This window comes from Uranotaenia lowii, chromosome 2 (genome assembly GCF_029784155.1).
Source record: "Uranotaenia lowii strain MFRU-FL chromosome 2, ASM2978415v1, whole genome shotgun sequence".
Lineage (NCBI taxonomy): Eukaryota > Metazoa > Arthropoda > Insecta > Diptera > Culicidae > Uranotaenia > Uranotaenia lowii.
Window position 1 is genome coordinate 153,222,684 of NC_073692.1, and position 25,105 is coordinate 153,247,788.

The window sequence follows — 25,105 nt, forward strand, 5'->3', positions numbered from 1 at the left end:
TTTTTAAATGAAATACTTTTATTATTTATTAAATTTCTACTATGGCAAAACAAATGATAATCCAAAACACAAAAAACTATCTACATACAGTATCGTTCATAATTGTATCGAAACTGGAAGCAGGCGCACTGTCATTTCGGCTTTGAACTTCCATTAATTTTTACTGGTTGTAGAATCCTCTTATTTAATTTTTGGCATTTCGGCGAGTTGTGAAAATTCAAGGTAGAATATTTAGAAAGAACATGAAAGTATTATAGGTGGAAAGATCAAAGCTAGAGCGCTTTGGGTAGAAGAAATTGAATAGTTGGTGAAAATGTGAGCAGGGCTTTTGTTGTGTGAACAGCTTTTGAACTACTTAAGTGATTCTTTGCCGCGCGCCGTTTCAATGTTGATAGGAAGCGATGAAGAAACCCATCGCATTCCTACCCACATTGAAACACGGACGGGTCGAACACATGTGAGATTGTGTCCGACCGGGCAAAAAATCACCCAAGCAGCGCTCACATGTGCTGTTCTATTGCTAAGCCAATTCTATCGATGCGTGCTACTTTTTTAGGTACATCGAATTACTGTATCTCAGGCCACACACACTCAAGGAAGCTCAAATTTTGTGATATAATAATGAGATTATTGATCTATCTTCCGCAGAAAATTTGATCAAAAATATTATCAGAGTAAAAAGTTATGGAAGTTCAAATTTGATGTGACAGTGGGCCTGCTTCCAATTTCTATACAATTATGAACGGTACTGTATAACTAGGAATAACTAATAATTAATCATTTTCATTATCATATGTTATCATATATTACTTTATCTGTATTTAATTTTCGTCTCTTAGCTATTTTTTTTATTTAGCTTCCGTTAATTTTGATTTGCCGTTTTGTATGACATATTGTAGGTGATGGATCGTTGTTGAAATCTCGAAATGAAGACGGAGATAAAATAAATTTTAAGGAATTCGAAAGGCGCAAATGTTTGAATAGGAATGTGTAGTTTGTTTGTTTACTCGATAAGAGCTAGCAAAAATTCTCAATGCAAAAGTCTTATATCTGCGCTGGCAGATGTGATCTTGAATGCCGTAATTCAATGTATTTTTAGTTTATTATGAAGTCATAATAAATTCGTCATTTATTACAAATGTTGACCTTAACGTTTTTGAGTCAAATAACATTCCCTTCTAATTCTTTTTTTTTCAAAACTTTAACTGAATCGATAGTAATATTACAATCACGATGTTAAAGAGTTTGGATAACGTTTTAAAAATTGTCAGAATTTGCGCTGTTAATAATTTATATTCATTCAAAAAGTACTCTTTTTACTTCCGCCTTTTCGATATGCTATGCCACACTTTTAGCTATTGTCAATTGAAAAATCAGGACACCTGGCATCTCTAATCAAAGCTCTGAAAAAATTCACAGTGTAATACTTCCATTTTTGTCGACAGATAGCGCTATTCGTGTCTCCCGTTTTCTCGTTATGTGGTATATAATGGTTTAAGTATATCTGTATTTTGCATAATTCTCTCATGGAACAGTATTTGGGCTGAGGATACCTATTCTTATTTTCAAAAAATAAATGGGTTGAAAAAGTTAAATTCTACATTTTTTTTAATTAAATTTCGATAGAAATCATTTATTGTTTTTTTTTCCGTTTGTACTAAAAAATAAAAAAAAAGTTTTATTTCTTTGAAAAAAATTTCAGAAGCCTGCAATTTATTTGATTTTTGCTCTAAAAATATCAAAAACTCAAATTGGTTTAAGACTTCAAAAATTCGTTAATTTTTCGTATTTTAGAAAATGCGGAATAGTAAACAAAAAGAAAATTTCTATAAACTTTTTTCAAAGAAGTCAAAAATACTTCAAAAATTCAAATTCAGGTTCAAATTTCAAATTCAGCTAGAAATAATAACGATGCCAAAAAATCAAAGAAATAACAAATTTATTTCAATAACCATTTTTTACTCCTAGCCATCACAAAAACTTGAAAAATAATAATGAGCAAAATTTTTTGAAAAAATTTAAAATTTTAACAAGAAAAAAACAAGAATGAATTGATTCGGCCATAAGAATCAGTGCATTGAAATAGAATACATTAAATATAACATAACATTAAAAAATACATTAAATTCGAATCCTAAAACAAATATCAAATCAGGTCAAAAATTAATCATGATTGAAAATTGTTTAGCAAATTGCTAATAACACAAGACAAAACAAAAACTCATCAAGGTGCACAGAGCTATTTTGACTAGTTTTGGAGCGCTGATTCCAAATACCCATTTCATTTTTATCTATTTACTTGCTGATCCCGTACGAACTTCGTTTCGCATTTAACTTTAAAACTGATGATTTTGTATTTGGTTTGTATTTGGGACGAATTTTCACCAAAAAATTGCTTAATTTACTAAACAGAATATGCAAGCGACCTATTTGCTTCTCTACCAAACGGAAATTTAAAATAAGAAATTGATTGACTGTCGAAAAAAACACCCGTGTTCGAATTTTTGTCTTTTTCGGATGCATTACAACGAAATTATGTTTTAAATATTTTAAAGGTAATATTAACGGCCGTTTTCTGTCGTCTGATTAAAAATTTTACATCATAAATCCATTGTCAGTTTTGTAAAACACCCGTGAATGAATTTTTGTCTTGATCTCATGGATCATGGCCGTAGGAACAGGGGGGGTTTTGGGGGTTAAACCCCCCCCATGAAGGTTCAGAAAAGCAAGCGAGGTATTCTACTCTACACTCAAAATTTTAAATTCTTAATCAAATTTTGATCATTCAGTAAGGTTGTTCATGAGTAACAATCTTAACTCAGAAAGAATGCCAAAACCTCGAAAACTAATCAACGGTTCTGAATTCTGCTTCAGTTTTTCAAATTTTGTTTGCTTGTTAATAGAAATTTGTTTCTCTAAACTAAATTTTAAATAAGATTATACTCATTCCAGAGGTTAAAGTTTCATATTGTTAAAATCTTTATTGCACTATTTGCATATTTCGGATTATGTATCCAGAATTTTTGATTTTTGGTTCGAATCACCATTAAAAATTGAAATCAAAAGCTGTTTGAAATCGATCAAATTTATGTTATATTTCAATCAAAAGAGGATACGTGATTTTTGAAACTCATATGCGTTTTCAATATTTGAATGATAACTTTCCAAATTAAAAATCAAAGAAAATTAGAAACCATCTTAGTTTTTTTTAATCGAAGTTTATAAACTCAATTCTTTAAAATTCCATTTAAAAAATAATGAAAATTATTTCTTTTGCAAAATCCAAACATTATAAAGCTTCAAATTGGCGAATCAGAATTGAAAACTTGAATCAGATTAATTTTTTTTTCTAAATTCGCATTTAAATTTAAATTTGCAAGTCATATGGCGATTATAATAAAAATAATAAATTCTGATTGAAACCCAAAACATCAGAAATAAAATGATAGGTTCATGGTTGAGAGTCCAAAACAAAAACCAACCAATTCTTGGCTTGTAATGGAAATGCTGATTTGGAATTCAGGAATAGTTTTTTTAATGTTTTTTTTTTAATTTTTATTTCAGAAATCACATAGAAATTCTAAAACAACTCTGAAATTAAAATTCTCAGTTCAGGTATAAATTCGTTGGGGAATTTATCTAGAAAGAGATTTTGATTGTTGGTTTAATTTAAAAATATCAAATTCTTCATCAAGTCATTTTGAATACATATTTCAGCTAAAAACTACAAATTTAATGTAAAATTTGAGTAAGTTTTGTCATTTGTTAGGAAAAACGCAATTTTGATTTTTCTTAAAACCATCCACAGAGTTATTATTGTGGAATTGATTTTCGATGAAAAATTTTGTCTGTTATCTTTCTAAAAACAAATAGCAGGGACATATTTTTGGGTATTGTTCAACATTGCAGTTGCAGTTTTTTTCAAATCCAAATTTCAAACTCAAATCTAAAACTTGGAATGACTTAACCAGAAACAGATTAGAACCACAAAATTTTAATCTTTTACTTTTGAAAATTTAATTTATTTTGCAAGGTTTATTAAAAAAAATTTCTTTTTGCTAAAATCAAATGAAAAGCTAGGTCCACGAGTGTTTTTGTGCCAATTCAAAGACTTTTTGAAAATAAAAGGTTCCTTAAATGAATACCTTACCTTACCCTTTCAAAGATTTAAGAATGTATTTTCAAAAGTTTCTACTTTAAACGATAATCGGTATATGTAAAGAACTTGAATTCGTGCATTCATTAAGCAAAAATATCGTAGTAAAAAATTGGTCATGAAAACCCCCCCCATGAGTCGGTTCTTCCTACGGCCCTGTCATGGATAATAAAACAATTATTGCATAAACATTAAACAGTAAATGTGGACGATCCCTTTTTCTGTCGTCTGTCGTCTTTAGAAAGTTTGTTATCAGGAATCAATTCCTCGTCCTGCAAAACTTTCATGTTTAAATTTTTGCCTCGATATGATGCCTAACAACGTAATTATTGCAAAAAAAAAATCGAAAATATTAAGACGAACCCTTTTACTGATTCCTTGTCAAAATTTGACACCGGAAATCAATAACATGTGCTATAAAACTTTCATGTGCGAATTTTCATTATAATCCGATGTATAATCAAGACAATGGGGCTTATTCTGAAAGTCACGTGACGTGATGTGCAAAATTTCACATCGTTGTGCCGACTCCAGAAACCACTCTAGGCTAGAAGTTTCAGCTTAAATGTCCTGTGGTCGATTTTGGGAGCTCATTCATACTAACGTTTCTTCTCTGAAACATTTCCTGGAGTCAGGATAAAGAAGTGAAATTTTGTGATTCACGTCACTCGACTCGCACAAAAACCCCCCATTTAGCAAAAACAGTGAACAGATAATATGGACGACCATTTTTGCCGACTCCTGACTCGAGATTTGAAACCTGAAAAAATGAGCGTTCTTCAAAACTTCTATGTGGAAATTTTCAACTCAATCTAAGGCATAATAACGTCAATGCCGCAAAAAATTGAACATTTTATATGGACGACCCCTTTCGCAGACCTCTGAATGAAAATTCGACCTCTGAAATCAATTACTCGTTCCTTGAAACTCCCTTGTACCAAGTTTCCATCTTAATCCAATGTATTTGACCATTAATATCGCAAAAATAGTGTTAATATGGACGACCCCTTTGGCCGATCTTTAAACCTGAGTTTGAAACCTGGAATCGATGGATCGTTCCTCAAAATACTCAAATTTTCATCAAAAAAAATCTATAAGAACGCCAATATCGCAAAAAAAATAAAAGTTGATATGGACGACCCCTTTTGCCGACCCCTTCTAAAAATTTGGTAACTGGAATTGATTGTCCGTTCCTTAAAATCCCCGTCTGCAAATTTTCATCTCAATATAATGCATAATAACGCCAATATCGTAAAAACATTAAAAAGTTGATATGGATGACCCCTTTGGTCAACCCCTGACTCTGAATTTAATACCTGTAATCGATTGCTCGTCCCTCAAAACACTCATGTGCAAATTTTCATATCAATTCAATGCATAATAACGTCAATATAGTAAAAACGCTGAACATTTCATATGGGCGACCTCTTTTGCCGACCCCTGACACAAAATTCAATACCTGGAATCAATTTCTCATCTCTCAAAACCCCTATGTGCAAATTTTTGTCACAATCCAACGAAAAAGAACGTCAATATCGCGAACACAGTATTTGTCTTGTATGGACGACCCCCTTTAGAAGGGGTCATTCGAAAATCTGAAAAACATTTTTCATCATTCCTGATCCTAATGAGTATCCATGCCAAATTTCAGCTCTCTAGCTCTTAAGATGGCTGAGCCTATAGAGGACAAACAAACAAACAAACAAACAAACAAACAAACAAACAAACAAACAAACAAACAAACAAACAAACAAACAAACAAACAAACAAACAAACAAACAAACAAACAAACAAACAAACAAACAAACAAACAAACAAACAAACAAACAAACAAACAAACAAACAAACAAACAAACAAACAAACAAACAAACAAACAAACAAACAAACAAACAAACAAACAAACAAACAAACAAACAAACAAACAAACAAACAAACAAACAAACAAACAAACAAACAAACAAACAAACAAACAAACAAACAAACAAACAAACAAACAAACAAACAAACAAACAAACAAACAAACAAACAAACAAACAAACAAACAAACAAACAAACAAACAAACAAACAAACAAACAAACAAACAAACCCACAGAAATTGCTTTTTAAATATATAGATACTTAAAAATATTATCTGTGCGAACCTCTAAGCATATTTTCGAGTAGGCTTCTACAAAAATTAACTCTCCACTCCTTAATCTTTCATTTGAAGGAGGAGTATCAAAATTCCCAAACATTATGCCATTTTGGGACCTACCATAACTCAGTTTCAACGTTAGATCCATTCATTTACCGTTGGGTTTCATTTCGTTTTGTTTGTAACCAAGGTTGCCAAAATATATCTGTCTAGATGTGAGCTGTTTCTGAAAACTTGTGATGCTGTTTTATGATTTTTATGATGAAGTTTTTTTCTTAGTGTGAAGAAGAAGGTTAGTTTTACTCTTGTGTAAAATTATTTACTGATATTAAATTATACTCGAAAGTCGAGTCAAGTTCTGAAATTTTTGAAAGATAATAAAAATCAAGAAAAAAAAACTCTAGGAGAGACTGGAAGGCTTGATCCCATTTTCGTGTTTTGATAACATATTTTTGAGAAGTTTCTAACAGCATGTTATTCAAGTTTCTATGTTCCAAAAATTAAGACGATACTTGATTCCGTAGATGAATTAGAAGTATTTTCATGAAGTAAAAATTAGACCTGATCCCCGTTGTAAAGGAAACCGAAAGTTTTGTCAAAATCAAGCAACATCAAAAGATAAAACCAATGATCACTATGAGTCTTGTGCATTTCTTTTAGATTACGCAAAAACTGTTCTATTGGGGTTTGTTGGAATTCAATCGTCGGTTAATAAAATTCAAGAATGCCGTTAACGAGTAGTATCATGAAAATATTTTATATTTTATGATGTTCTTATCCATATGAATGTGAGCTGAAAATATAATAAAATAATTTTAAAGGACAAGCTTTTAAAAAAAATGATGTTTGATATTTAGTTGGCAACCATCCAAATAACGTTGGACTATTTTAAATTATCTATTTGAAATTTCTTTTCACATGGATTAGATTTTCTAGATATACATACATTTGCTATGTATATTCATTCATGTTTTATTATGAAAACGCACACAAAGATGTTCCAAATAATACATTTAAAATTAATATTTTAAATAAAAATAAAGGTTTTCGGAAAACCCAAATATCTAATCTTTCAATGCGTCGTAATTCTTTTTTGTTTCAGAAAAATAACGATTTGAGTAAAAAAAACTAAAATGGTGTATGGGGACTCACCGGCCAATTTTTTTTAAAACTTTTCCACAAAATGACTATACTTTTAATTTCTGAAAAAAAATTATTCACTTTTTTTTTGTCTTTTAAACATCTTCTATAAACACATCGTGATGAACTATGAAATGGTTTAAAGATATTAAAAAATCTGAAGAAATCTTTCCTAAAGCAGATCTTTTAAAACATACAAATTTTCAAATTTTCATAAGAAAATGTGAAAAAGATAAAGTTTTGAAATTGCCCACAACTCTCACCTAACACCGCCCACAACTAAAAAATAATACATTTTTTAAACAGCTAAAATTGGTGGATAAATTATAAAAAATAAGTAGTAAACTTGTTTTTTTTTATTTCATTGAAATTATTTAACAATAAAGTGGCCAAAACCCCTTTTTTGCAATCAAAACGTAGTTAAAATTTTGTGTCAGAGTAATTTATTTCTGAAGTCGAAAGATTTTTTCATAATGAACAATTTTAAAAGTAACTTCCTCATGTCCAACCATTTTCTTTATCTAATTAGAAGTCCAGCCATCAGCCGTGAGCAAATAATGAACCAAACGCTTCCTCATTCAGCAAATGATTTCCATAGTCGTAGCCATGAACGATTTCGTCATTGAAAATCTAATTTAGCCTGTTCCTAATTTGCGTTTCGTGTTTTTGGTGTTTTCTTTCAGCCGCCGCCGACGACGACTGGTTCTCGACTTAATCCCTTCTTCATATTCTTCGGGGCCATAACAACGGTCGGTCTGGAGAAGGAGTCAAACAGGAGAGAAGTATAGATATCCAGTAAACGGAATTGGGTGGTGAAAAACCCATAAGGAAGAAGTGATCCCGTTTGGTGGCGAACCCTTTTGGCGGAGTGGTTTGAGGGAAGAGGGGTTATTTTTTCCGCTTAAAATGTAAAGTGAAAAGTGATTTCCTTTGAAGGTTATTCTTGTGTTGTAGAAGGAAAGTGCCAGAAAATTGGGGCTAAGGCTCGAGCAGCTTCGACAACGACGAGAAAGGTGTAAACAAGTGTGAGCTAAAAGAAGCTAATATTCGTTATCTTTAGTTTGCGGTCGGTGGAAATTGAGAAAGAAAGCTGTGGAAAAGTTTTTCCTTTCCTGTTTGAGAATAGCGCAAATCTGCCGAAAAAAGTGAAGAGAAGCTAATCAAATATTTATAAAACCACTCTGTGAAAATATTTCTTCGGAGCTCTCGGGGCATTTGAGGAGGTTTTTTTTTGTTAAAATAAAAAGCGAAGGTTTCTGGGGAGAAGCAGAGCAGAAAGAGCGAGTGCGCCCAAAGGAAATTACGCATGGGATTAAAATTGAAGAGCGGTTTCATCGGAAGTGGAAAGCCAGAGCAGGGAAGTGATTGACCACAGGTGCTGCGTGAAAAGCGTCAGGCTGAGGTTAACCGCAACCGGGTCGTTCGCACTTTACTGAGAATGTTAAATTGATGAAATAATAGGAAATTTCGTGCCGCAGTGGGTGGCAAAAAGGGTGGGCAGAAAAGTGCATCCGGTAGAACGGTGTTGACGGCAAGTTTTCCCAGCCCAAGACCGATTCGGCGAAGACGAAAGCATCTTCGTAGCGCCCAGTAGTTGCAGAGGAGCCAAGGATTTATCAACACATCCCGGGATTCGGAAAAGCAGCAGGAAAGCCGAGAGAGCAGCCTATCAAAATGTATGAGATATCTGATTAACTTTATTGCTTTCTTTCCTCGTTCTGCTTTTCTGTTCACATGCTTTAAAAAACGGGTAGAAGCCCGCTTTTACAATATTCATCTATGCAAACACCTAGAAACATATTATGCATTTTTAGCAAACCACAATATGATACTTTTCTATTTACACAATTGTTATAATCGATGAAGGGGTTTTATGCAGCAAACAAAAGTTTGAACCAGGATAACCAGTATGTGAAGAATATTCGCCTATCGGGCTAAATGAACCTACAGCCGTTTGGTGAAATGGTTGACATAAAGGGTGATACGGTCAAAATTGGATCAAGGGAAAACGCGTGTAAATCGGTGAAATCGTTTATTTAAAAAATCAAATTAAATTTCTTTTTCAAGTTTAATTAGTATAAAGTTCAGGAAAAATATTCAGTTAGGCTTCCGCTTTTCCAAATCCGAATTGCCGGGCCTTACGCTTAACCTCTGCCATCAGATTTTGAACAGCCACCTTGTCCACCTTCTTCGCCGCAGAAAGCCAGTTTGCCTTGAACTGCTGCTCATCCTTAGCAGTTTTTTGGTCTTCTTTAGGTTCCGCTTGACAATAGCCCAGTATTTCTCAATTGGGCGGAGCTCTGGCGTGTTGGGGGGGGGGGAGGGGGTTCTTGTCCTTGGGAACCACCTGCACGTTGTTGGCGGCGTACCACTCCATGGCCTTTTAACCGTAATGGCAAGATGCCAAAACAGTACGGAACAACCGTGTTTCTTCAGGAAAGGCAGCAGACGTTTATTCAAACACTCTTTCACGTAAATTTCTTAGTTGACAGTCCCGGAAGCTATGAAAATGCTGCTTTTCAAGCCACAGGTACAGATGGCTTGCCAAACCAGCACTCAGAAAAATACTATTATACATGCCATAAGATTCTCTTATGAAGTGGCGCCATAAGAAAAATCATTGAAATTCATAAGGTTATCTTATGACGCGAATGAATTCTGCAGATGAACACCTACTTCAATGAGCGGTTGTTGCTTTTCATAAGAGGGTCTTATAAAAACAGGATATGTCACGTTTGATGAGAATAATTCAAAACAATTAATGTTAAAATTTTACTTTATTGTTCAGCTAATTTGTTTGGAATTACATACATTGTGGTCACCATCAGCAGCCCATCAAACCTCGGATCCAAAGAATTTGTTCGGCCGCATACGGTCCTTTGACCTTGGGTTTTTTTCCCCGGTCAACGTGCTGAAAAGTAAACAAAAAACAAATTAGAGTTTACAAATATGTTTAACGATCACAAAAAATAAACTTTAATTCAAACTTATTATTTAGATGAATGAAATTAATAATTCCACAACTTCGTTCCGAGATTCAAAACTGACTGATGGGATGAATGTGTTCATTATTTTTCCACAATGCCTTTTCTTCTATTTTTCATAAGAACTTCGTATGAAAATTGAAACAATTTCATAAGACTCTTATGAAAAATGAGTTTGGACGCAATTAAAAGGTTCATAAGACGTATCTTATGAAAATTATAATAAGAATTTGCCTGAGTGAGGTATTTCTTCGCGAACTTTGTCAGTTTCATGTGCTTGAAAATATCTGCTACCTTTCCCCTTCCTTTTGCTGTATAAAACTCCTGTCCCGGAAGCTGCTTGTAATCGGCTTTGACGTAGGTTTCGTCGTCCATTATCACGCAGTCAAACTTCGTCAGCATCGTCGTGTACAGCCTCCGGGATCGCGCTCTGGCCGTCGTATTTTGTTCATCATCGCGATTTGGAGTCACTACCTTCTTGTAAGTCGATAGTTTGGCTCGTTTTTTGGCTCGATGCACGGTTGTAGACGATAAACCCAGCTTATTTGCGGCATCTCGGAGAGAGAGGTTAGGGTTTCGCTTGAAACTACCGGCAACTCTCTTTGTCGTCTCACCGGCTTCCAATCCTTCCGATCCAGAATTCCTGGCTGTCGACAAACGTTCCCCAAACACTTTAATCACATTTGTAACGGTTGATTTGGCAACTTTTAGCGATTTTGCCAGCTTTGCGCGCGAGTAGCTTGGATTTTCGCGATACGCGAGCAAAATTTTGATACGCTGCTCTTCTTCCTTGGACGGCATTTCGACAACTGAAGAGTGAATTCCAAAATCAAAATAGGAGCAACATTCTACACACAAACACCTTCAAAATGAGGGGTGTTCAGGTTTTTTAAATGCAAAATTAAAAGAAATACGTCAAGTTGATATTGAACAAATTTGAACCGTATCACCCTTTAATAATATAGATATCTAATCAAGGCATTTTGAGAATTATACGCTTTGAACATAAAACATAGAAAGAGTTTGAAATAATAATTCAAGATTTTGATATTTTTTTTATAATTATATAGGTTATTTTTTAAATAAAACGTACAGAAGCTCAAATCAAAAACTTGGGTGGTTTTTGTTTCTAATGCCGATGACATAGTGAGTGCGATGCGATGTGAACCGGCGAATGCGATTAAATGCGGCGAATCACATTTAGTGCAAATGTATGTGAATCGCTTAAACCTGACATACTCAACGCGGCGAAGCAGATGTCAATTTGTTTCGCATCGCTCTCAGGCCTAAGGACTGTATTCGAAAAAAAATTGCAACACAATTATTTGTGAATAACTTTTAAATGGATGGATGATAATTGATGAAACTATTAGTGATACCACCTAGTAATGTAATGTTTACATGTGCAAAAATTTGTGGCGATATGAATTCATTGACAAAATTGTTTGTGTAAGATTGTGAAAAATCATGGAAAGTCCCATTCAGAGACCCCAAAACACCTCGAAATCAACAGTGTGACTAAAGTTCATTCTAAACGTCCTTAAGGATCTAACAGTGAGCTAAAATTTGAACAAAAGTAAAAATGATTAATTCCATGAAGGTATGGGAAGTGAGGGGTTTAACAAAGCGCCATCCGAGTCTCTAAATTGGAGGAGTGGTAAAGCAGGTCAATTTTTCTGTCTGATTCGTTCAACAAACAAAAAAGAACAATGTGTTCAAGAGATGAAAAAGTTGTCCACCGATAACACAAACAAAATACGGTGGTTAAATTGTGCGCAAAATGGTAGACCCGTAAGCGGAGTGAAATTTTGAAAAATTTCGTTACGGAATTCGATATGAAGTTTTTGTTAACGGCATCTGGGGTCTAGGGGAACACCTGTTTTTCTTCTATGGCATTTTCAAAGGTTTCTGAAAGTTAACATTCTGTTTGAGTTGTATCTGGCATCGTGCCATTAAACGAAAACTGTGATGCAGTGGTATAAAATTAATAGGTTAAGCTGTTTTCTTGCAGAAGGTGGACGATCTGCTAAACTTGTCATAACTTCGATAAAAAAGAAAATTTTGAGTTTTTTTAAGGCCTTGATTAGCCTTGATTTAGATAAACGGTAATTCACGGTGTTCAATATAGATGGCACATATGTATGTATGTATGTATTTCTACCACCCAGGTAGCAAGGCACAGCCGGTAGCAGCGAGCAACTTTTACTTTGCAACTTGTACAAGATTCATCAACTGAATGTGTTCAAAATGTCTTTGAATGGACTGTTACAAGGGATAAGAAACGTAAGCAGAGGCACTTACATTTCTAAATAGGGATAGGATCGAATGGTCTCCATCGAAAATACAAATTAAACTTATCGAGCGTCTGGATCGAGCCATTGCAACGCAAAGCGCTCAGCTGGGTGGGGAGACGGACCCTTCCTCAATTCACGATCCCTTGCTGGTGAGGTAGCCCAATGCTCTCCTCAAGAATCGCTTCAATCGGATGCCCGGGTGGCCCAACCCAAAACCCCAAAAAACATTTGAGAAAAATGATAATTAAACTTATGACGAGTAAACAATAATAAAGCAGTGAAATAAAATGATAAATGAGTCAATACGTCGAACTAATAAAACATAATACTGATTGAAACAATTAAAAGCATCAAATGCTCAAAGTTTAAGTATTTAAAAAGTAAAAGCTGAACGATGATAACAAATGGTTACATGAGAACCTTCAATAAGAATCTATTATGTATGCCAATACGAAGATGTCAAATCTTAGGCGAGTTAAAAAGTTATTGATCTAAAAAATATTTCAAATCAAATCTAAGGAAAATGCTTCTAAAGTATTGACGTTATCACATTTTTTAACACTGTTCAACTACTAGCGTGATAGAGTTTATGATATTCTTGTTCAAAATCAATTCATTTTTTTTATTCTACATATATAAAAACAAAGGTACACTTACCTGGAATTAGATGAACTACCTTCTCAGCTCTAGCTCTCGCCGTTACCATTAATCTGTAGAGCTGGATGCACCTGTCCATCGTAAAGTGCACACAATGTGACATATTTTACCGCCCTGCTAGTTTTTGATTCAAAATATGTAAATATTAAATTAGAATTTTCCAAAAAAAAAAAAAAAAATTTATAAACAAAATTTTCAAAATTAAAATAAAACTAAACAAAACAACTCCACAGGTCACTAAAAGCTACACCATCTCAGCCACGAACACCTTAATATTAAACTAAAACGCGACCAAAAGAGTTTAGTCAAGTAGGTTCAGAATGCCAGTAACAACCCTTCAACTTTTAAACAAATTATACGATAAAACTCGCAACACACTCATACCAGTTCACATATATTCTGTGAATATCCAATTTAATGTTCATTTGTAACTCATAACAGAAAAAAAATTACACTATAACCTTATTTCAATAAATTCATATACAATACTTTCAAAAACTAACATAATTCATTATAATTTCATCAACCCTGGCTAAAGATACAAATTTATGTAGGATTAGGATTCTTTCCAATCTATTCAATGCAACTTTTATCATATTAACCAAGATTCACTATTAACCACCAGATGTCAATTGAAAAAAAATCCCCCACCAGATGTCGGTAGTAGGCGTTAAAAAAATAATTATATTTAGTACTGATCTGTTATTACTCACCAGATGTCGGTAAAATCGTTACAAATATTCTAACTGTAATGACTACGGGTTACGCTATCTATGGAGCTTTTTTCATAGCTTGATTCACGCCATCTGTACTTTTTTTAAGCTCATCCCGAAATAGCAAAAACAAATGTCATCATCGAACCAAGGCAAGAAATTTTACAAAATCAAAATCGATATTACCTGCAATTAGCGGAACCATTACCCAAAACTCCATTGCACTTGTATGCAGCTACACTTCACACGTAATTTCAAACTAAAAAAAAATTGACAAACGCAATTTAACCACGTGAAATTCACTCTTAAATATCCTAAATTCAGAAACGCCTTCCACACGAACTAGGGTTGCCAGACCCATAATGTTCAATATAGATGGCACATATGATGCCCAAAAATGTTAGTCAATGAACTTATTCATTAGTTCTTATCTCAAAAACTATTTTACAGATCGCCACAAATTTTTGCACATTTATTCATTACATTACTAGATAATATCACTGAATTTTTCATCCATCCGCTCAAAAGTTATAAAACTAAAGTGTTGCTTTTTTTCATAGTATGGCAGCCTTAACCTTTGTTTTATTCCATAAAATAAGTAGAATTTTTAAATAACTATCAGCTTTGTCATGTAAAATTTTAAAGTTTCTAGTATTTTTTATTAAAAAATTCATGAAAATATTTTCAGAGAATTTGAAATTTTGCAAAAACATCAATAGGCGCATTTAGCCCACACGTTTTGAGGTTCGCCAATGTAGACAACATTTATATTTAAATCGTTTATCGAAAACTTCAAGGGATTTCAACACGAAAGCTACCTCAATTTTCGACTTTCGAACGCCGGAAAAAAATTTAGCAAGGAAAAAAAGCCGAGTATCGATTTAAGATCGCTTAAAAACAAGAATCTGAATTAACATTTATTGCCATCCATTTGATCATAAAAACTCGCGTTCGATGCTGTTGAAATTCGCTGATAGATTTACCGTTTTTTTTTTGTAATTTTTGCCGTGAACTTTCCAAAAACGATATTTACACGCTCTATCGAGAATACTCTATATCAGCCAAATTTTACTCAAAACGAACTTTGTGTTATTTTGAAATATTAAATATGCACTTTTCATCTAAATCTTACAGGGGTGTGGAGCATAAAGAAGCTTTTGATATTTATTCCAGTCTTATTCAATCCAAATAAACTGTTTCATTGGATTATACGTTGAATTTTCAAACCGAGATGATGGTATGTTCTCTTGAATTTATTTTTTACTTTATTATGTATAAGCCAATCCAATTGAAAGAAATTTTTAATTGTTTTTTTTTTCGAATTCTTGATTGATTTTTTAAGAGTGAGTGTGATTTGTACGTTCATATCTTGTGTCATAATACAAAGTTATAAACTAAACAATTCTGGTTAACTTTATTACACTATAAGTTATAAAACTAAATTTTATTTGATAAATTTGATAAATGAAATGCTGACTTATTATTTTCGAAGTATAAAACTGATTTCAACACTCTCAAGTTTAATACAAGAGAATATGTGCTTTAAAAAAATGTAAAGATCAATTTTATCTTGAATTATGAATTCAGGATATCTTGACCGGCGATTTGCAGCAAATCTAAGCGCCAACTGGTTTTCATGTACAGAACAAAAGGTGATGATTACTATTTTTCATCATGACAATAAATACAAATTGTTTAAAATGTGTACGTTTTTGGAGAAACAGTAAATTTTCTGCCAGTTATATTGACTAAATTTAATAAAACATCAAAGGGGAACATAACATTGAGATCTGGTGTAAACTCGAAAAAAATGGCCAAAAATCGACTTTCTGGAACTAGCAAGTAAATTCCAGAAAGTCGGTTTTTGACCCAAAATTTTGTTTTGGGATAATATCAAATCTAGAAGTTTCATACGTTTCTAAGTCATTTTGGCATCCAAATTAAAATTTCGATTTTTCCTAATTGTTTTTTTCCCCTTTAGTGATTTTTGAGGGTCAAAACCCAAACTTTGAGTTCTTTGAGGCACCCATTAATCAAGCCCGATTGAGCTGAAGTTCTTTACTGGTCAGTTTTTCGGGCCAATCTACATATATGGTCGGTTTACAAAATTTGATCATGATTTTTATCCTCATATATCCACCCTTATAACTGTACTCGAAACGACTTTCTCCTTCAAGTAAGTTGACGATACTACGAATAATAATGGTGGGCTTATAAAAAAAAAAGAAAAACTAACTGAAAATGCATGCATGATCATGATCCGAACATACCCTAATCGTATCCAACTCTTCGATTGCGTTAGCTGCCGATTCGTTTTCATTTTATAGGAGCTAGATCCCGTGTTCATTACCGCACACACCCTTCCCTAGGACTTTAAATGTGAATGCTTGAACAGATGGCAGTTTCTTGTTCGGAATATATGTAAAACTAATTCCAGAAAGATTTTCCGACTGATGATAGTTGACACAACACATTTTCCGTTCGGAAAACTTAAATTTAACATGAAGTAAACTTTGAACAGATATAAACACAGTTCCGAAAGCAGAATTTCATTTTTTTCAGCATATTCTACTATCCGATGTTAAGAAATGTTCCATTTTACACCGAAATTTTTAAAATTTGTCTAATGTTTAAACAAAAATACCTTGCGTTTAGACATTTGTGCTCATAACCACATAATTTTGATCGCAGTGCTCTCTGAGTGTCATTTTGAGCAGATAATCAATTCAACCAGGATTGGCGATTTGCAGGACGCTCAAAGTGCACTGCGATCAAAATGATGAGGATAGAAGTTCTTATGTCTGAATGCTTATTATTATTCCAAAACAAAGTTCATTTGCACTGCATTTCATTTATGGAACATTTACTTTTAGATATGCACCGAGTTTAAAAGAAAACATTTTTGTGGACAAGAAAAATTGCAGCCAAAAGAGTTTGGATTATGCACGTTAATTGTAAAAATACCCAGAGCTTTCAGATTTTTTAAAAATTTTATTTTTTTTTTAATTTTATATACTTTTGGATCTTTGACTTGAACAATCTATGAGTTCAATAATGATCCGATCAATCGTCATGTCACTAAGCCTTTTTTGAACGATTTTACAGGATCTAAAATTGTCCGATCTAAAATCACGTTTATTTTTTATAATAGAATGTGTATTTGTAATGTGTAATGTAATGTGTATTTGTAATGTGTAGTGTAATGTGTAGTGTAATGTGTAATGTGTAGACGGACTAAACTTTAAACAAATCAATTGCTTCTGTAATAGATATTTCTTGGTTCGGATTCGAAATCTCAACGGAATTTTATTTAAAAAATTACGAAAATTTACAAATGCGTAAAAGTATTAAAATTACTAAATTGAAGGTTTTCTTAAAAGATTAAGTCATTTTAATTTTCTGAAAATTCGCAGATTTTTCAAAAAAAAACATTATCAGAAACAAATTGTATTGAAAACTGTGTTAAAAACAGCTATCGTCCAAGGAGTATTAAAAGAAGGTTGAGCCCAGGTAGCCCTGCTCTAGTATCGGTACATACCGCGACATCACAATCACTAAAATCTTTTGATTTACAAGGAAGCTTCCATTTTTCTTTGATAACTCGAAGAATCTGCTGGAATTTTCCACTTTGTAAGCATGTTTTTCTAGAATGGTTCTTATTCTTCAAGATTCGTACTTAGAAAGTTGGATTTAATTTATCTAACCAGGTTTGCCTAGTTGGAAAACCACGTTGAGTGCTGAAAAGATCAAGTTTTGTAACGTGTGTCATGCACAATTTTATGTAATTCCAAAAATTCCCTTGAGAATCCATTAACTAACAACAACTACACAGCTACACCTATTCACTACGGTAGGAATTAAATTTTCGTTAAATTTTTGCAAGTTCAAAACACAGATCGAAATTAAACTACTAAGGGAACGATACCATCAAATGATAAAGCTTTGAAAAAATTAATGATTTTTTTGATAAAAACTGTATGAAAAACGAAATTCAGGATGATAACTTTCACCACTTTTGAATTTGTCATATTTATAACGTTATTGGAACAAATCCTTTGAAAGATGATTTCATATATAATGGAATGGACAATTTTGACAACCAACTTGATTTTTTTTCTATGGCATCTTAATAATGAATGAATTTTCCGATTTTTTGTATGTTAGTTCCAGAAGATGATATTGTTATTTTTGTTGTTATCATTAAAATTTATTCCAATTTCGACTCACTCAAACCAACTTTGAATCACTCAACTTGGCCCGCGCGTCGCTACTAGAACGGCAAACTTTTTCTGCGGCTTTGGCGGTAGGGAAAAACTCCGAAGAGAGTTTTCTCACCATAGCAACTTTTTCCCCGGTCGGTCGGTGGAAAGCACTTAGGCTTTTCCGTCTTACGACGACGACGTCGAAGACGCACACATTTTTGTTCCGTGTTTCGTTTTTCAACAAGACAAAGTTTCCGCAAATTGTTATTTGACTCACGGAGTCTCAAAAACATGAGGCATGGAAAAACATGAACCTTGCCGTAAATATTGTAGGTATTGCGTGGCAACAAAGAGTTCAAGCCACAAACCGGCAGGCAATAAGCATCATCATCCAAGATACTTTTATAGGGAAATGATTTCAAATTTGAACACAAAAATCGGCTTTCACAAATTTCTTCTAAATTAATTTTTTTCATCAGTTTTTATTACAAAAAAAACCCGTGCTAAGAATAATAGAAAAATTTCCAAATGTGAAAAATGCATTACCAAAATTGTTATCCATATCATCATATATATCACTATGCATGATGCATGTCCGTCGACGGTTTTATGAATTTTCATTCCACCCTGCATAAGTGTATACTTTTAAATTAGTCTCCTCTGCGTGTCCCCCAAAAGAGCATCCCGAGATCAGCGAACTGAAATGCGTTCTAGATTCGCAAATTCTCTGATAAAGTGAAACCTTCGAGTCTCGAGAATTTTAAGCTTTGGCAAACAAAGGGCAGTTTATTTGGCTTAATTCAGCCAACCATCAGTCGTTGGCCCAGTTTGGCAGATGCAAGTGAACCAGAATGAAAAGTTGAGAACCAAAGTGCAGTCAGTAGAGGGAAAAAGAACGAGAAAATAAATAAAAACTTTTGCTCAATCCTGCCTGCCTTGGTGGGAATCAGCATCAGCAGCCAGATGATTCGGAGAAAGCGCATTTTTCTTGAATCGAAAATATTTTGAGCAAAAAATAAACCAAATTGGGGTGGGGTGTGGGATAAACAAGAAAAACAGCGCAGCTGATGTTTTCTTCGCTCTTACCAATTCAGTGGCGCCGGATTGAGAAATTATGTTTGTGTCAGGTGTTACTTTTTCCTCAGAATATTAGTAAACAGAGGCTGCCGCCAAAATAATCCCATATGTAAAAGCATCGAATAAGAAAACCGCTTTAAGGGTTTTTTTTTTAAATATGGGACAAACATGTTTAGGAAATTGTCTGTCCCTTATAAAAATGTTGAATTGCTGTTGAATTTTCGATATACATTTTTAGTTAAAGTATTTTGAAAATCATTTAGGAAAGTATGTAATTTTTACTCACGTATCCGGAATGAATGAAGAATAAAGTAGAGATGTACCGAATATTCGGCGCCGGATACCGCCAAAAAACCGTTAAGCCGAATATTCGGCTCACCGAATAGTTGAGCTAAGTATTCGGCCGAATAGGCCGAATAGGCCGAATATCTACTGTGGACTTGTAAATTTTGCAATTTTTTTTGGATAATTTATAAAATATCCAAAAGTAATGTTGAAAAAGCCTCACAATCATAGAAAACTTATGGTTTCAGCAGTTTTTAGGAGGAAGAATGACCTTAAAGGATAAATTCCTATAAAAAAGGAAAAAGATGGATTCAGTAAAACATTTAAGGTGTACCCGCGTATCTTTCACTGAAGATCGTGCAGAAGAATGCTGAACGATATCGTTTTATACTTTGGTTATAGTTTATTTCAGATTATCTGGATATATTCCGGCTTGCCCATAAATCCAGTATAGAATCCAGATAAGTCAAATCTTGCCGGGATGTCCAGATATTGTTTTAAACTTCCCGAGTTTTGCTCGGGTTTATTCAGATCATTTGCTTAATCGAATAAAAAAATCAAATTCCTCTTTAATTTTTTAAAATGTCGTGTTCAATAACGATTTTTCAAAAATTAATAAAATATACATAAATTTTACTCTTTAATTTTTTTTTTCAAAAATCGTCCTGAATGCCTGACCGTGTGGATACGTGAGGTTGAAAGTATGGTATGCTTAGAGTTAGAGGTCATCTATTTTTTCAACAACTATTTTGAAGATATCTTGCTCAAATTCCTTCATCTTATTCAATATCAGAAAAACAATTTCAAAAAGCTTGGCATCTGTTTCGACACGTTTTATCCCAGATTTCACAGGAACGCATTCTCTTTGGTGATAAACGCCATAGAAACGACGAGTCATCAGATGTCTTTTCAGTTATTGGTGACATTTTAAAAATCTGAAAGACCTCTACTTATAAAATATCTTGTAATACATCATCTGATAATATCATCTGGTATTAATATGGAAGAAATAGAAAGCATTGAAATAATCGCTTAAGTTTTTTTTTTTTTATTAAAAACTCAATAGAATATTCGACCGAATATTCGTTTGGCCGAATAGTTGAAAAGGTTAATATTCGGTATTCGGCCGTTCGCCGAACACCACTATTCGGTACATCTCTAGAATAAAGTGTATTGGACATGGTGATCCATTTAGTTATTTTCACTAAAGATGTTCCTACGAACTTTGGCTTTACTGAAATTTATCACCTTTTAATGGAAGTTCATTTAATGTTTCACTGTTTTGTGGTAACTCTAGAAAATGTCTGAAATATCTCGATTTTTTCGCTCGCCGCAGTTGTGCTACACTTAGAATGTTGTTTTTCTCGCGGATGATTCATCTTTGTGATACACTTAGAAGCATAACTCAAATGTTCAATATTTTATCATTGAACTGTTTTCTGCACTATTGAACACAACACTTGCCGTAATTCAAAGAAGATAAATTTGAGGAATTTGGTTCAATGATTTCTGAGATACAGAATGCCGAATTTCAGTGTTTCTCGGCTTAAATTTTTTAGCGGTCTTCAATGCTTTAAGACAGTTACGAGAGCTTTCTTAGAGTTCTAATCAAGCACATACTATTCTGTTTGCTTTGAAATACAAGATGGCGGTTTCCGCTGAACTTTGAAATGCTGTTGATCACTGAAAATCAAATGAAACCCCCACAATATGAGTATTGAGAAAAAGAACTAAACTAGTAGAAGTCAAATTTCGCTACTCGACGCCATAAAGAAATCCAAGATGGCGACTTCTACTGGACTTTCAATCGCTGGAAATGACTAAAAACCGCATGAAACTCCCACAATATGGGTATTGGCTAAAGGGCTAAACTAAAAGTAAAATTTCGCTATCAGACGCCATCTAAATTCAACATGGCGGCTTACGCTGAACATAAAAATAATTTTAATTTCTGCAAATCAAACGAAAATCCCACAATATTAGTATTGGGTGGAAGGAATAACTAGAAGAAGTCGATTTTGGCTACCTGAAGCCATCATTAATCCAAGATTGCGGTTTTCGCTTTTCTTTTCAAAGCTATAAATTACTGAAAATCTAAACTTCCACAATAAGAGGTATGATGATGAAAATTCTAAACGAGTAGAATTCAAATTTCGCTATCTGACGGCATCTTGATATCCAAGATGGCGGCTTTCGCTGAACTTTAAATGCTGTAAATGACTAAAAAATCGCATTAAACCGTAACTATATGGGTACTGGGTGAAAAGGCTAAGCTAAGCCATCTTGGCTTTCAAGATGGCGTCGGACAACGAAATTCAACTTCTAATCGTGTAGCGCTTTCACCCAATATCCTGTATTGTGGATAATACATCCACATACATCCTCATGAGATTTTCAGTAATTTACAGCTTTGAAAAGAATAGCGAAAGCCGTCATCTTCATATGTTTGGGAATCAGCTGATTGTTGTGTTTTTTTTTGGGGAATTCCGGCCTGCAGACTTTGTTTTTTAGATCGAAAACGATTTTTGTTTTATGTAGGGTAAAACTGTACAAGACGCACCAGCGGGGTAAGATGGCCGATGCCATTATTTCTCAAATATACACTAACCAACGGCTTCGAATGATGTTTTTCTTCATTTATATTGCAGCAAACAAGCTTTTTCATCATTCAATAGATGAAAAGTTCACAAAAACTACTTCAGTTCTTAGAAACAGAAGAATTAATGGAATCAGCGTGAAACTTGTTATTTTTCATGAGTAACATATAAGGTTTTATGGTAGAACAGCCTGCGCAATCTGTTAAAACTACAGCTTATCATTTATCCACTCATGTGCACTTTCGGAAGACTATAAAATTATTGTTGTATTTTATTAACTTCCTACAAAATTTTATCAAAAATTGTTCATAAGAAAATTGGGGCAGAATGCCCAAAAGACCATCGGCCGCCATGTTTGCCGCGATATCACTATATCAGTCAAAAAAGTTGAATTTCGTTGCCTACTTGAAGGCGTTTTATATATAAGGATATTGAAAAGTGTATTTTGAAAAGCGAAATTTTGGCGGAGTTTAGCAATACTAAATGATTTTAAGCCAAAGAATGGTTAGTTTACAAAAATACGATGAACATGTAATCAAACATTTGATATTTCAAATATTACATTCCGTATAATCATTGTTCCATTTCTTACCACCCTTCATGTTTGGTGCGTTCTGCCCACTAGTTTTGGCGTTCTACCCCGCGGTTTGTTTTCTGGCTGTTTTTGTTTTTTTCAAAAATACAGTCAAAATCGTGTTTTTATCATATTTTTTTCTTTTCGATAATACGTAAATCTGATCCCTGAATCGTCGTCAACTTTCAATTTGGTTCTTAAATGATTGGTATCGCTGTAAAAAGCAATTATGCTTAACTGGTGCGTCCTGTACAGTTTTCCCCTATTCAACGTTTCAATCCGTTTTGGATCTGCTTCAGGGACTAAAAAGTGTCGTTTTTGCTCTTAAATAGACTGCAAGCCGAAATTTCCCAAAAAAAAGCCGCCATATTGGATTGATGCTGAAATCTGACTTCTTCTAGTTTAATCCTTTCACTAAATACCCATAATGTGGAGGTTTCATGCGGATTTCAGAGGTTAAAATCATTTTAAAGTTCAGTGAAAGCCGCCATCTTGGATTTCGAGATGTTGTCTTATAGAGGAATTCGACTTTAACTGATCAAGTCATTTTATTCAATGACCATATTGTGGGAATTGTCCGCTCCACGGTAGTTAGTTTCGTTGTCGGAATGGATCTCAATAGGAGCTTCTCATCTTCTTATGAATCTGCGGATTCCCATGATGCAGGATTCTGTGCTCAGCCAGTAGACCACTTCATCGTGAACGACTCTGATGGTCATGCAGATGGTAAGGGCAATCCACCGCTTGACCGAACTTCTTCCCACCTTCACCAACACCGGGCCAAAGAGATCTAAACCCACGAAACTGAAGGGGCGTACGTAGGAGGCAAGCCTTGCCTCGAGTAGGGGTGCCATCTTGGGAATCTTCGACATCGACTTGTAGATCTTGCACCACTTTCATTTACGGATGACTCTCTGCACAGTTGGGCGGATCTGACTGATGTGGAAATATTGCCGTAGCTAATTAACAACGGTTTCGAAGTTGGCGTGTAGATACTTCTGGTGATAATAGTGGACTATGAGTTCTGTCACAGGATGATCTTTGTCGAGGATTACCGGAAATTTAGCACCAGTGGAAATATTTTTCGCCGATCCGACTCGTCCGTCTATACGGAGTACGCCCCGTTCATCAAGGTACTTGTAGAGTTTGCTTGATTTGGGTATAGCAGATTGGCATCTAGTTGGAAGAACTTGAATGGCTTTTAGTAGAGTCGGTGATGTTGGTTGTTGACAATATTTCACTTACACGACACGCTACAAACTGCGAATATCGCTGGGGGTCGGACTGAATCCACGAAAGAACGGTACTTGATTCGGTCCAGAATATTACACGTTGGGGAATAACTGTATGGCCTTCCATCACGCACTTCTTAAGACGTGTTCCAAGCACTGCGGCTATCAGCTCCAAACGAGGAATCGAAGAATATTTGAACGGCGCTACTTTAGTTTTGGCTGATATTAAGTTGCACTTGAATTACTCTATACACCAAATGCGGAAGTAAGCTACTGCGGCATAAGAGTCTTCGCTGGCATCTACGCAGATGTATAGTTCCAAATTCTAATAATGACTGGTTCGGATTTCAGAAAAGTAACAACGAGGAGTACGCAAGCTTTCGACCTTCGGAAAATACTCAATCTATTTCTGCCACTTCTCTTAGGAATTTTCGTCGATTTTCTCATCCCAAGATGTTCTGAATTGCTGAGGACTTTTCCGTAAACGACGAATGCTGCCAAGAGACCCAGGGGGTTGAAAAAGGACATACGGCACCTTAGTAATTGTCGCTTTGTTTAAGGTGTTTTCGTAGCAATGACTTCATTTATTTCGGATGGTAGAACTGTGGAGTAGCTAAATTATCTTCCTGGGGCAACCAATGCATGCCGAGAACACGTTCGAAGCCATGAGAGCTCTCTATGCTCAGATCTTTTAGTTGTGATGTGGTTCCACCATCTAAATTCTGTAGGACTTTCTGTTTATTAGATCTCAAGTCACGTAAATTGAACCCGCTTTTTGCGTGGATCATTTTAACTTCCAGCGCAACCTTTGCCGCTTTTAGTTCCGTCTCGAAACTGTCAAAGTGACATAGTGACACATAGTTACACTTAACTATGGCTTCAACCGCGCCCGTGGATAGACCTTCTCGAACTCATGCGCGTTTCTATTTTTGATATATTGCGCTGTAGCCGAGGAACAGGTAGAACCAAATGTTGCTACGTCCATCACATAGACATCTGGTGGTTCTTGAGGGTCTGTACGCCCGGGAACTGCGAACTGAAGGAAACGGAAAAGCACA

General features: G+C 34.4%; 1 protein-coding gene across 5 annotated transcripts in view; it reads left to right on the forward strand.

Annotated features, from left to right (window-relative positions):
* The window catches only part of LOC129741633 (receptor-type tyrosine-protein phosphatase kappa), a 480,680-nt gene that overhangs the window by 13,267 nt on the left and 442,308 nt on the right, over positions 1-25,105 (forward strand). For all 5 annotated transcript variants that reach the window (XR_008736462.1, XM_055733377.1, XM_055733376.1 and 2 more), the window contains one exon: positions 8,116-9,108. Coding sequence is in view for 1 of the 5 variants with exons in the window: in XM_055733379.1 (XP_055589354.1) it covers positions 9,107-9,108 (2 nt within the window). In the remaining 4 variants the exon portion in view is untranslated. The remainder of the gene's footprint in view (positions 1-8,115; positions 9,109-25,105) is intronic.